The sequence below is a fragment of the Synchiropus splendidus genome, chromosome 10, assembly GCF_027744825.2.
Source record: "Synchiropus splendidus isolate RoL2022-P1 chromosome 10, RoL_Sspl_1.0, whole genome shotgun sequence".
NCBI classification, from domain to species: domain Eukaryota; kingdom Metazoa; phylum Chordata; class Actinopteri; order Syngnathiformes; family Callionymidae; genus Synchiropus; species Synchiropus splendidus.
Window position 1 is genome coordinate 9,661,790 of NC_071343.1, and position 12,697 is coordinate 9,674,486.

Below are 12,697 nucleotides of genomic sequence, written 5' to 3' on the forward strand. Positions count from 1 at the left end.
TGTGACCTTGAAGACACGGACTGCTTACAGAGCACAAGGACTCCTGTACATCGATCATTAGCTTAGCATTATTTTTAATCTGATTGTGTTAAACAATTTAATGTTTTTATTGAGCTGTATTAAAGGAGATGAGAGGATTTGTCGTTGGAATGTCACCCGCTCCCCCGTCGCCTTCACTATCTGGTGCCGATGCAACAAGGACGGACTTTAATTGGAAATGATCCCGCAGGCTCATAGACCAGTGGCAGCGGCCCACAGGTCAGGACTGATAATGCTAAATACAATACCAGGACAGCGTGTCACTAAACTCGCCGTTTCCGATTAGCAACTGGATCAATTTCAGATGTTAAGCCTCGTGACCGCAGCCAAGGCGCCGGCTTTTGGCGGCTCACAGCGAGGAATGATGAGATTGTTCTTGCGCCCCTCACTGACTGGCTTCCCATTTAAACACGGCTCATCATTTGTCACGCTCTCCAAGGTCAGAGTCCAGGTGAGAGAATCAGCCTGCTGCACTATAAATAGCCTGATTCCACCGACTGTCGGCTTTTCAGGACCGGCGTGCACAGCCAGCCAGTGAGTTGTACGTCTGGTAGTTAGCAGGGGGCTGATGGAGACGACAGCGTTTTCATCAGCGTCAGACGTCAAGCGTGAATAAAATCTTCCTCTGAACTACAGCAGAGAAGAGTCTCATCTGGAGCAACAAATATACAATATGTACTATTGTTATATCACTCATAAAAGAGCAGCAGCCTTCATCATTTGACAGAAAACTTCAAGTTCCATTATTTGTAATAACTCAGTCCTGATGGCTGCTTTCATTCTTTTGTCTTAAGGATTCAAACTTTTTCAGTTGTCGTTCAGTAGTGACGGTCTGGAGAGGATTCATGAAACTGTATCCTTACATTCAGAGCTCAGCAGCTGGCGCTTTTGGTTTAAAAGTGGTCTGTCATTGTCATGGTTACTGAAATCCAAAGATTTGGGCTCTGAAAATGAGAAAACTGTTGCCGCATTGAAGCTGCATTATCCCTATCTTTAGCCTGAACTGCGGACACTTTGTATCCATCATTTTGCATCAGCATTTCACAGTCATCTCGTCCAGTGTCTTCCTGACAAATGCATTTTATTCATGAATTAAATGTCTTGTGTTGGTTGTACAGCTGAAAAATGATTTTTGGATGACCTTGACATTATAGTTGATTCATCTAGCGAAAAGGATTACATTCAAGATACACAGCATTCTGTGTTTTTTGTTTGGTTGCATTTTCTGGGCTCTTGTTTTTCAAGGTCACCGGACTGACATTATTTGAATACTGGACTGTTTTAACAGAACTTAAGTTTAAACACAGATGCCAGTTGGAAGATCACTCTTGACAGACCAAACTCTTGACAGATGAATTCACCAACTGACTGGATTCTTTTGACTCTGTATACTCTGTAAACATGTGTTGGAGTCGAGACCTCCTCACCCGAAACACAGGTGGGACAGAAACCGAGACCAAGGCTTTGAGGTCCTGACACTAAAAGGAGACCAAATCAATGAGTCAAACTGAATTCAGAAAACGGGAGCATAAGTCTATTAGTCATCTTTGCAATTTATTTCTAACTGCAAAACAATATTTTTTTGCCATTTTGCTCAAAGTAAATCAAGAACTGAAATGCTTTCATTGCAACATTGTAGGTCTCTATTCGCTTTAGTCTTGGTCTCAATGCTGTCACAGGTCCTCAAAGTCTGGTCCGGACTCTGTCAACATGACTGCAAACAGTCTCCTGCTTCTGGTCATGACCACTGGTGCTTTATGTTGCACCATAGGTTGATGATGCTGATCTTTATCTCCAAACAAGAGTGATGAAATACTTGGCTCGTTCCACCAACTCTATCCTCAAGACTTCCTTCAGTCCTATAGCTTCAAAGACTGTAGCCGTCCCCAGCCTCCAAACTTCCCTCAACCACCGGTGTCCAGTTATTCCTGGCTGCCTTATTGACCTTCTGAATAATTGATCGTATTGACTCGGTGTGATGGTGTTTGCTCTGGAGGGAGCCGGGTAGAATTACAGTTGCTGTCAGTTTCATTAAAAGAGCCTTCTAATCACGACTGAGGCGAAAGGCTGGGAGTAAAACCTGAATGTCTGTGAGATTTTTTTGAGGCATTATCATGGACAGGGTTTGAGCAGTAGCAACAAACCTGATGATGCCATTTCTCTGACAAAGAGTTTCATATCGTTGGTCTTCATATCGTTGGTTTTGAATGATGACAATAGTAATAGAGCAACATGTTGAAATGGCGCCTTAAGGTTGAAGATTCAAACAATGGTTGGAGTTAACAATGTCTCAGGTGCTTTTCCCCTGGCCTCAAAAGTTCCCAACAACAGCGCTAAATTGGCCAATGATGTCTTGGGATTGCAGACTCAATTGTGAAAGTAGGTTACGGCTATTTCGATGTTCACCATGAGGCCTTTCACACAGGTTCCAGCTCCTGAATATAATTTTGAGGGATGTTTAGACAGAAAAAAATACTGGTTCGGAACCTGAATAGTGGAACCACAGCAGGTTTGAGGTTGTGCATCATGACATCATCGGTGGGCGTGTAGTACTTGTTACATACGGGATGCATTTGAGGATAACTACTGTGTCTCCTCATCATTAAATGTCTTTGCATGCACGATGAAGCATCAGTCACTTCCAGAATATAAACTTTGCTGTGGCGTTGTTTAACTCCCACCTGAGTGACACTTTATCCCGTCTCCCCAACTTTGCTTCTGCAGTATGGTGCGATTGAACGCACCAAGGTTCAGAGAAGCCACAACGGCACAGGGTTCCGCACCACGCTGGTGTGAACAGCCTCTCAGATGTTCTTCATGGTCTGGGGAAACAAAGTTGCTCATGGTTCTCTGGATCTGTGGCCCAGAATCACAGGTTAAATTTGAATTCCTGGTTCAAAAAGGGAGGCAGCCAAGAAGGATCTGTTCAATCACGTGACTGATAAAATGGCATCTTGTCAAGATACTTATTTTCCTTGAGCAAGCAAAGGCTTATCCATCACCTAAAGTTACTTACTTCCGTTGTTCAGGACTCGATTCTCTGGCTAACTTTAGGTTAAGAATCCATTCTTGTTCATGTTGTAACTTTGACTCCCCAAGAACAAGTGCACTTTTATGTGTTTAGCTCTGCCGTTGAATTACATTGTGGTGAAATAATTTCAGGTGAGGCAGGTCAATATTTTACGGCTCTCTCCATGCTGGGCTTTAGTTGAAACACCCGTGATGGGGCAGCGCTGTGCTTCAACACAAGAACCCAGACGTGGATTTAATAAAGCTAGTGTGCGCATAACATGCAATAAAATGTGTGATAAAAGCGTCTGAAAGGACCCTATAGTGCCTTATGTCTCAACCATATGCTCACGATGCTTGTTATTTTTGATCAAACATGGATAAAACATTTGCGCGCGGCAACAACTGAGCCTCATTAAGTTCGTCTCAAGGGAATTGTAGTTTTTAATCAGTTGGTGTTCAATGAAACAACGGGCCACAGTGTTCAAGACTTGGGGAAGTCTTCCATCTGTCCGGAAGTATAGGAACGTGTTGTATGCAAAGAATTATTTACTGGTACTGAAGACGGGATGAACTAGTCTGCTATCGCTTTTGTCACTTATTTCCAAGTCAATTTCAGTTTTTATTTTCATTTTTTATTTATTTTAAGGAAGCTGTAGGCTTGTCCACCAAGTAGGCATTTTTGTGCACTCAATATTTATTTATTTCGCATGTGTTTGAATGAAAAAAAAAAAACAAGCCAAAAAAAAAAACACCATTACCTCCTCTTGAGGATGTTGAGTCTTTTTCCCCTCTTTCCTCTCCTTCTTCTGCTGGTCAGTCAATATTATTCGAGCACTTTCCAGCTCAAAGTCTCAGGAGGGAGCGGCTTCTGTTACTTTCTGACATTTCGCCGTGACATTTGTAAGATTTATGAACCTTTTTGGGAAACTACACAACAACACAAACTGTTTAGTAAGCCACACAGCCGAAATCAAGTAGGGACAGCCCACGTTTGCGCTCTGCGGAGCATGAAAACAACGATAGGTGAATTGGTGATATTTATATAGAAATATTGAATCGTAAACACAGCAATGCTGCTTTGGTTGTTTACCGACAGAGAGAAATAAAGGTGCAGGTTTTCCCCATCCCAACGATGCCGCCTGCCAGGACTTTATTTATAACCCCAGCATCCCACTGTTGCACAGACCTGCACCTTTTATGTCAAGTAAATGAAGACATTTTGGAAATCAATGCCCAGCCGACACAAAATCAAAGGCTAAAATAACGGTCGGATCCCTGAACAAATGTGGTGGTGCAGAGCCAGTGTATGTTCTTCAAGCTCTCTGTGATCCAACAAACTGTGTGAAATATATTTTTACAACTATATTGTGACATTTCACCCTTTTTTGAATTGGTTTGTCGAGCACCACGCAAACACACGGACGGAACACACTGACAGGCTTTCACAGTTCACAGTAACACTTTCCATCAGGGCATGCAACCATCCTCTTCAAGTCCTCCTTTACAGCATCCACAAACCTTTTCTTCGTTTGCTTGGCCCCTCAACCACCAACACCCATGGTCTTTCCTCTCAAACATTTGGGTCTGACCTTTCGGCATAATCTGGTATTTTGGAGTCACTGCCAAAGAATTCTCGTCAACTCTGACTCCTAACTCCTGCTTCCCGTACTTGTGTCTGAGCTACTGTCTCTAAACCATACATCATGGCAGGTCTCTGTCTTGGAAAGTGTCACTTTCGTACACTTGTTTCTGACTGTTCAACGCTGCCTGCACTCTCTTCTTCACCACAGTTTTTATAGTGTCCATTTTTATGTTTGCTACACTGTCATTGTCAATCCTTACTCCACCTGGTAAATATTGAAAACAAACTTGATTTTCAATCATCGTTTTAACCTCCAAAAATAGTAATTGGCGTAAAGGTGTGATGAACTTTCTTTTTTAATCTCCTGTCTTTGGCTCAAAATACTGGGAATTTTCATGATTTATTTCTTTAAGAATATAGAATCAAGAGCCAGGCATTTTTCACACAAAGGTTACTCAAGAGCCAGTTGTAGGAAGAAACACACTGGCAGACTCAAAATTGATAGTAGATGTAACATGTTCCTCGGTTAAGAGAAATCGACAAATTGACTGCTGGAATGTATAAATACATAATATATTTTTTTAAATCTCCTTTTGGACCCACAATTTACAAGCAGAGTGAGGCACATGTGTGTGGTTAACAGTGAAATTACCAATCTACCACTGGCTCTAAGTTAAATTCACAGTCAACTCCTTGAAAAATCAGACCCTTGCTCAGCCAAGACCCGAATCAATACCTGAAATAATGACTGGGAAAGCAGAATATATGGGGGTATGTGGCTTCGGCAATGATCCTAGCCTGGCTGTAGAGTTTTTCTGGTTATCTTAACCTTAGCGGCTGCAAAGAGAAGAATCACTCTGCACCATCCCCTTATCTTCTGGAGCAGATGTGGTAGAAAGCTCTCAAAGACGACCAGAACTCAGCGAGATGACATCAGTCTGCTCTGCGGTCGCTCAGATGGCTGCGTCCTCCAGTCCACGTTAATGCATTTCCACTGTGGCGTTTATCTCTCACACATGAAGCGCTTTCTTTTTTAAGAGGGCCATCCTTCACAAGTGAGCAACCCGGATGTTGTCGCGTGTCGTGTCGCGACTGTTTTAGTGAAATACAGGGCTGAGATTGGAGCTAAGATGAGGCGCAATAATAAAACTATTTGATCAAGTACCTTCTGCATCGCTTCAGCAAATGTGCTGTACTGTGTAACATTTCCTGGCATTGTCAACAGCGGTGGGAGTTAAGCCATGGGATGGCGCTCCTTTCACACTAAATATATAGGATAATGTCACTTGGTATATGTAGCATCACATACAACCAGGAAAAAAAATCATGGCAGTCAATTTATGTCAGAATAACAGACTCTGTGTTACACTACAAATGATTAACAAAAATCTGAAATTGAATTCAAAACCATTTACAGCTCTTTTGACTTTGAATCCTTTTCACTGTGGTTGCAGAAAACCTAACTGCAGTATTGCAGCACAGCAGCTCTTATCAAATATGAAATGACTGCATTTATATTGTACTTCTGAAACAACTGAGCTCGGGGACTTGGAGTCACGCAGTTCGCATCTTAATTTTGAGAAGAAAAGGGTGAGTGCTAATCCTGTTCAGAACAAAGACCCAGATGTTTAGCATTCATATGACCCCACTTTGAAGGTTCCTGGATGCTCCCACGGCCCCTGGGGACCGAGGATTTAGCGCAAAGAAAATCTAAGTGTGTTTAGCTGACTAGTTGGTTCCTGGTAATATTGGTGGACCTCTGATACATACTGAGAACTTTGAGTCTGAAAATGAAAACTCTTTTGTTTGTCAGTGCTCTCTATGACCTCTGATTTGCTTCCCTCTGTCCAGGATCTGGGCGGAGTGAGTCCTCCACAGAGGAACTGGAAGGGGATTGCGATCGCTCTGCTGGTCATATTGGTGGTCTGCTCCCTCATCACCATGTCAGTCATCCTCCTCACACCAGGTAACACTTTGCCTTGTTCTTTTTTATAGGCTTAATGTATCTAAGATGTCGAGGCATTCGTATATGTGACCTTCTAAGAGAAGCTGAACAGAGTTTCTGAAAATGGGTCAGTCATGCTAGTGACTGCGTGATTTACTCTGAATAAATAACCGAAGCACTTTACGTGCAATGACAAGGTGTAAGAATCCTTTCCGACATTGAAATTGTGGGGCTATATCATTTCTGTGATTGAGTGTCTGCGTTGTCAGAGGAATGCTCAGCAGGTTTGAAAATAAAAGTTTGCCTCAAATATGATACAATTTCTCATTGGCTGCTCAGATGAACATGTTACTGAGTTAGATTGTGATTCATTCAAGAGTCCAGCTCGCCTCCTCTCTTCTCAGAAACTGACACGACCCACATCACAATGTGAAAAATAATAAATAAGCTTGATTCTGGGAAGAAATGTTGATATATAATATATATAAAAAATCATGATGTATGCGTAAATAGCTTGTTATTACTGCCATTCGCAATAAGAATAATTTGTCACATTAATCCAAACTTTTGTGACAACAAATGAAGTTGTTCTCTATTGAGCATTGTATGAGAAGCGAAACAAAGAGAGCGCTACTTTATATCCGTTGCTCATTTCGAAACAAATGTACACATCTGCTGTAATCACTCATAACCAGCAAGAGGAGGGAGCAAGACGAATACACGGTTATAATTAGCTTTCTCTTGTTCACTTGACCTTTGGGTTTCTTTTTGCAGCAGTAAGTAAAAAAACTAAAAGCGAAGCAAAACAACTTCTTGGCTTGACTTTACAGCCTCACAGAATCATCACCTCGCTCTCATAGACCTCAGACACTGCGGCGTTCCCAAGACATTCGATGGTGGGCGCCACGGCTGGTTAGACTCTCACGGCATCCATAAACAAACATGCTGTCTGCAGTTATCAAGCTCCGCCAACATGGCTGACATTCAGAGCGACACGGCCTTCGCTTTCCGCTCGGAATCGCCAGCTGCCCCGTTCAGAAGGGGCTTAACTCTGGCGCCGCCTGCATCGCTGTTTCATAATTAAAAATGACACATTTTGCTGGGGAATGGCTCCAAAGCGCACCAGACCAATGATGATGGTCATAATGAATATTGGATATCTGTTCGTCCATGTGTGTCGGTTTCACCCACCTGCCTCTCTGGTCGTTAAATATGGAAAACAGACAATCGTGAAGAACAAGTTGCTCATGAGGTGGTGTAACTCCGTCAGAAGGCGTCTTTAAATTGTTTTTTACAACTGAAAGGGAAACATGTAGGTTGCACTCTTTGTTGGGGAGGAATAGTGTGTGATGGTTTATACATACAAATGTCGCCTCGGACATTCTGGTACACTTAAGTTAGCCCAGGTGTGGAAGAAATATCCTCGAATATTCAACAAAATGGAGCTATTCCATTCTGTTGAGGGGTGTAGTCAAAATATTCCTTAAGTCTGTCTAGAAATGTACAAACAGGGGCCGTCTGAACAGGATGTGTCTTTGATGAAACTCTCAACAGTTGAGAAAGCATATCGTAAAACACTGACCTGATAGGAAAAAAGAGGTATAGGCAGTTGAAAAATACATACAAAATAAAACAGGAACTCAACAATCAGACAACATATTCTCGGTCCCACAACGCTAAATAGCAACCAATTTCAAATGTGTACAATGATCACATCAAAGACCTGTTGATGTGCTCCAATGGGGTCCAAACTACCCCCCTCCACCTTGTGTTCCAAGCGACACCCATAGTAGGCACCACAGATGAAACAGCTCATGCTTCAGTGGAATGCTTAATACCCCAACTTGCAATGAGCAAGGTAGTGATGGGGAGACAAGGTATCATGAAACAGTATTGCATGGTTGATGAAACAGTCAGAATTTCAGGGGCCACTAGATGGTACCAAGATTTAAAAATGAAGTCCGAACATTGATGACACATAGTGCCATCTAGTGGCATCTGAAAATCAGGACACAGTTTTATGAAGCCTCATCAGCCGTTCAATACTGTGTCATGAAACTCCTGACTTTGGCGTCACTCTGGAGCTCACGTATTAGGAGTGAGAATGTACTGAATCTGCTGATAAAGTTTAAAATGTTAAAGGAGTGCCTTTTAAACATATGGTGAGCAATTGCATATAGGTAGAGTAAACTATCGAGGGGCTGTGTGACTGTCAGTTTGCTAAGTGAATGTGTCTTTTACAGGTGCAAAGTGGCATGTCATTTATTTAGACAAGTGATAACTCAAACTGGGAAGTAGTTCCCCATTTAAATTCCAGATCTCATAAAAAATGTAATGTGCTTGGATGTAAGTTGTAGACGCAAACCAGGAAGGCTTTGTAAGAATCTGCCTCTAAGATATTGACGTTTAGGCACACAACGTAGTAGTTAATATGTTCTTCATTTAGTCACTTTCATCCATCACAGCACTGGAAAATTCATCTTCACCCAAGCTTGTAAGTGTTTTGGGATCCCTCTACCGGGCGAGGCGCCGTTTGGTCACTTCTTGTACAAATGTATGGGGTGTTAAAAAGAAGAAAAGTCTTAAAGAAGAGAATTTTCCATCATTTTAAGTGCCATATAAAGAGATATATTCATGGCTGAGCTAAGGTGAGCACTTGGATTGTGTTGCTTCAAACGACCGAACTGGAAAGGTGGAACATCACATTGATGTAGTGTGAAAGAGGCGCTCGGGTGGTTCTTGATATTAACTTCCTTTAATCCAATTTTCAGCTGATACTCAGGCAGGAAGTGACACCAAACTGACCGTGGAGGATCTCTTCAAACCCGACTTTGTGGTCCACGACCCCGAGGCCAGCTGGATCAATGGTGAGTGATAAACACAGTCAACAGCCTTAATGACTTCTTCAATAGACGCTGTTTGCCACAGGAGTGACTCACTGATGTTGCGACGCGCTTTCCTGCTGAGCTGTATTTGCTTATTGCATCTTTCATGGGTTGTCACACCCGCGATGCGTTTATTTCTGCCACAACCAGACTTCCACTCATCTGAGTTCAGAGGAGAAAACAAGTAGCTTTTTGTTCAAAAACAGAAGGGTGACATCTCTCTCACTCTTTGTAACCGAGGATCACAAATGCACCAACAGACACCGTTGCTTACTTTCTGTGCTGCTATGCCAGGGGAGATGAATGTGGATTGCTCTGAGAGTTTGTACACTGGAGCTCCAGACTTGGTTCGGAAATGTTGAAAATACTCAAAAGTGTTCTGCGCCAAGGAGAGGTTTCTGTCGAGATACACACTCTCACAGTGATGTTATCTCGCCCCAGATGTGTCGTTTCCAGTTACTAAGATAAAGCAGTCGCTGTTCAGGTCTAATGGGATAAATACAAGGAGGTGTTTGTGTTTACGTTACAGCACTGAGGCTGAGATCTTGATGATACAGTGTTTCAAGCTCTGACTGTTTTGTGAACGTGATATTTCTGACTAGTCCTGGGACGACATGCTCTTGTCCGATTTGATTTTTGTTTTGATTCATTGTGATTACGGTGCGATTTGATAGTTTTCACTAGTGTTTTTTTAAGTTTTCATTGTTCATAACAGCCATTGAATTATGTATTTGTCAAAATAGTATATGAGTGGTAGGCATTAAAAAACATCTGGACAGGTTTAAGGTTTTTCCTTCCCAGCTTTGTGCATAAACAAAGCAGTTTATGTGCAACAACAAGGTGCAAGAATAGCTTCTGTCAATATATAATCGTAATAAATAATATTGAATGTGAGGAGCAATGTCAATATTATATCAATATATTGGCATGGAAATAAATCTGATCAGCACATTTACTTTAGGCTGACTTTAAGGAGTTGTTTTTTCAGCAATATATTCCACTTTGACATCACTATATGGAAAGGCTGTAGCTTGCAGATCGAGTTAGACAAAGACAAAACTTCTTTTTCACCTTTAGTTTGGGATAGAAGTAAATTCAAGTCACTGATCAGTATATTTTGACAATGAAACTTATTTTGTTTTATTGAATGTTTTTGTGCTTTTCTTGTCATTGTTTTTTTCCCCGGCTCATTTTCTGTTTATTTCGGATTTCGTCTCTGATCAATTCATGACTTCACGTTGGCTAATTTATTCTTGACAAATCTCTTTTGACGTGTTATGACTTGGATTCATAAGGTTTCACGGCAGCTATTAGGTTTCATGTGCGATAGCAAGACTGGGTTTGTTTTCAGATAATTCTGTGCTGCTTGAGTTTATTTCCCGGTAATTTTGTAATATTTTATAGCATTTTAATGACTTACAGTCATTTCCATTAGTTGTTGTTTTGTATTACTTTATTATTATTTGATGTATTTTACCCTCTTCCCACTCATATCATTGACTGTAAACCGAAAACAAGAGTCACTGTCTGCAAGTCAAATGAGGACTAAATTGTTCCTGTCTCACCCCTGTTTCACCCTCGACTTGTTATGCAGATTTTGTATTTATTTTTCCTCCATTTGTTTCCGTCGTATTGAGTCTTGATTTGCCAGAACGGGATCTTGTGGCGAGCCTGCAGGGGCTCAGCTGAAAATAAACCATAGCCAGGGAAGAGCGCGTGAATCTGATTATGGTCGACTCGGAAGGGAGCAGAAGATAACAATACCTCGGAGGAAGAGAATGGATGGCATTGTGGTCCAAAACCACGCTTTTTTTTCCTTCTCTCTCTGCTTTCGCTTTTCCTCGGGATTAGTGTGTTTGTTTTGGTGTTCCTCTTCGTCGCCCATCGACTGCGTTACTCTCACTTCACGCCAGAGGCTGAACGCAGAGGAGCCGGGGCCTTTCTGTCCATCAATATTTCACTCCCCTGTGACATTTTTCCACTATCTTCACCGTGCCATCTCATTCCCGGCGCTGACTGGAGGCGAGACAGAGAGCAGGGATGCTGTGCGATGAAGCAGCAAGAGAAGTCACAGGCCTAGGATTGTGGACGGATGGAGCAAAATAGACCCCAGACAATGGGAGTGGATAACAGACTGAGAGATTGATCACGAGGATTTGCTGCAAAAATGAGATTTTCTTTTATCTAATTTAGAGCTTTTGGAGGATTTGGCTTCGATTGTGTCTGTATTTCTCTGTAAGACTGTAAATATTTGCGACAACAGGCAGTTTATTTTGCTGTTATCAGCTGCTAAGACAAAACGTGTGTGCTCAACAGGCTTTACACTGTATGTGTATTTTTAAAATTATTATTATTATGTAATGCAAATAATAGACTGTATTTTTTCTTTTGGGTTTGAGTCACTTCCACCTGCTTTGGGAACATCTATCCACACACAAGCAAAATATAAACTGAAGGGATCGACTTTTTAATTACATCGTTTTTATGATCTTTAATAACTGCGCCATTAAAGGAGGGCTTTTTATGCATGGCCAGATTATAGGCAACTTTAAATGGTGCGTCAGTGGGAGACATCTGTCATCACACATCCTAAGGCCGCCACATGATGGTTGTCAAGCTGACTTTTACACCCAATGTCGTCGCAAAAGTCAACCTTCCATTGCATCGATCAGAACCTCTGATGTTTGACTTCCCTCTTGATGCAACTTGGTATATATAGTATCTAGTTTATGCTTGAATGATGCTAATTTTTTGGCTCATGGATCCATGAGGAACTTAATATACCAATTGACTTCATGTTTCTGTGCAAGATCGGGACTCCAGTGAACAGTGAAGCCCATCCTACAGCGTCTGGGAATGTCCCAGGAGGCTGAATACTTGATTCAGTAGAATGCTGTTGCGTCAACATTTAACAGTGAAGGCTGACTTCTGCGTCAGCCACGGATGAAGAAGCCCACTTGACAACTGCCGATGTGTGCTGCCTAAGGCAGTGTTGCCTGTGCTGTTGTTTTTGGAGTGCAGTCTGTAGCTTGGCCCTCTCCGTGTCAGGAGAAGATGCTATGAATATTGATGTGCAGTTCAACGCTTATTTTTATTGTAAGACTGCCATGCCCAACACATCCTCACTCCCATGGTGTCATATACAGTATTGATGTTTTGCATCTTATACTGAGAAAAAAGGAAAAAGGCAGCCTTCAGCATCACAGATTAATACATTGGCAGCGTGACACGGGA

General features: G+C 41.9%; 1 protein-coding gene across 3 annotated transcripts in view; it reads left to right on the forward strand.

Moving 5' to 3' along the window:
• LOC128765922 (inactive dipeptidyl peptidase 10-like) overlaps positions 1-12,697 on the forward strand; it is a 133,255-nt gene that overhangs the window by 68,134 nt on the left and 52,424 nt on the right. For all 3 annotated transcript variants that reach the window (XM_053877172.1, XM_053877174.1, XM_053877173.1), the window contains exons 2-3: positions 6,485-6,599; positions 9,350-9,445. In XM_053877172.1, coding sequence (XP_053733147.1) covers positions 6,485-6,599; positions 9,350-9,445 — 211 coding nt within the window. The remainder of the gene's footprint in view (positions 1-6,484; positions 6,600-9,349; positions 9,446-12,697) is intronic.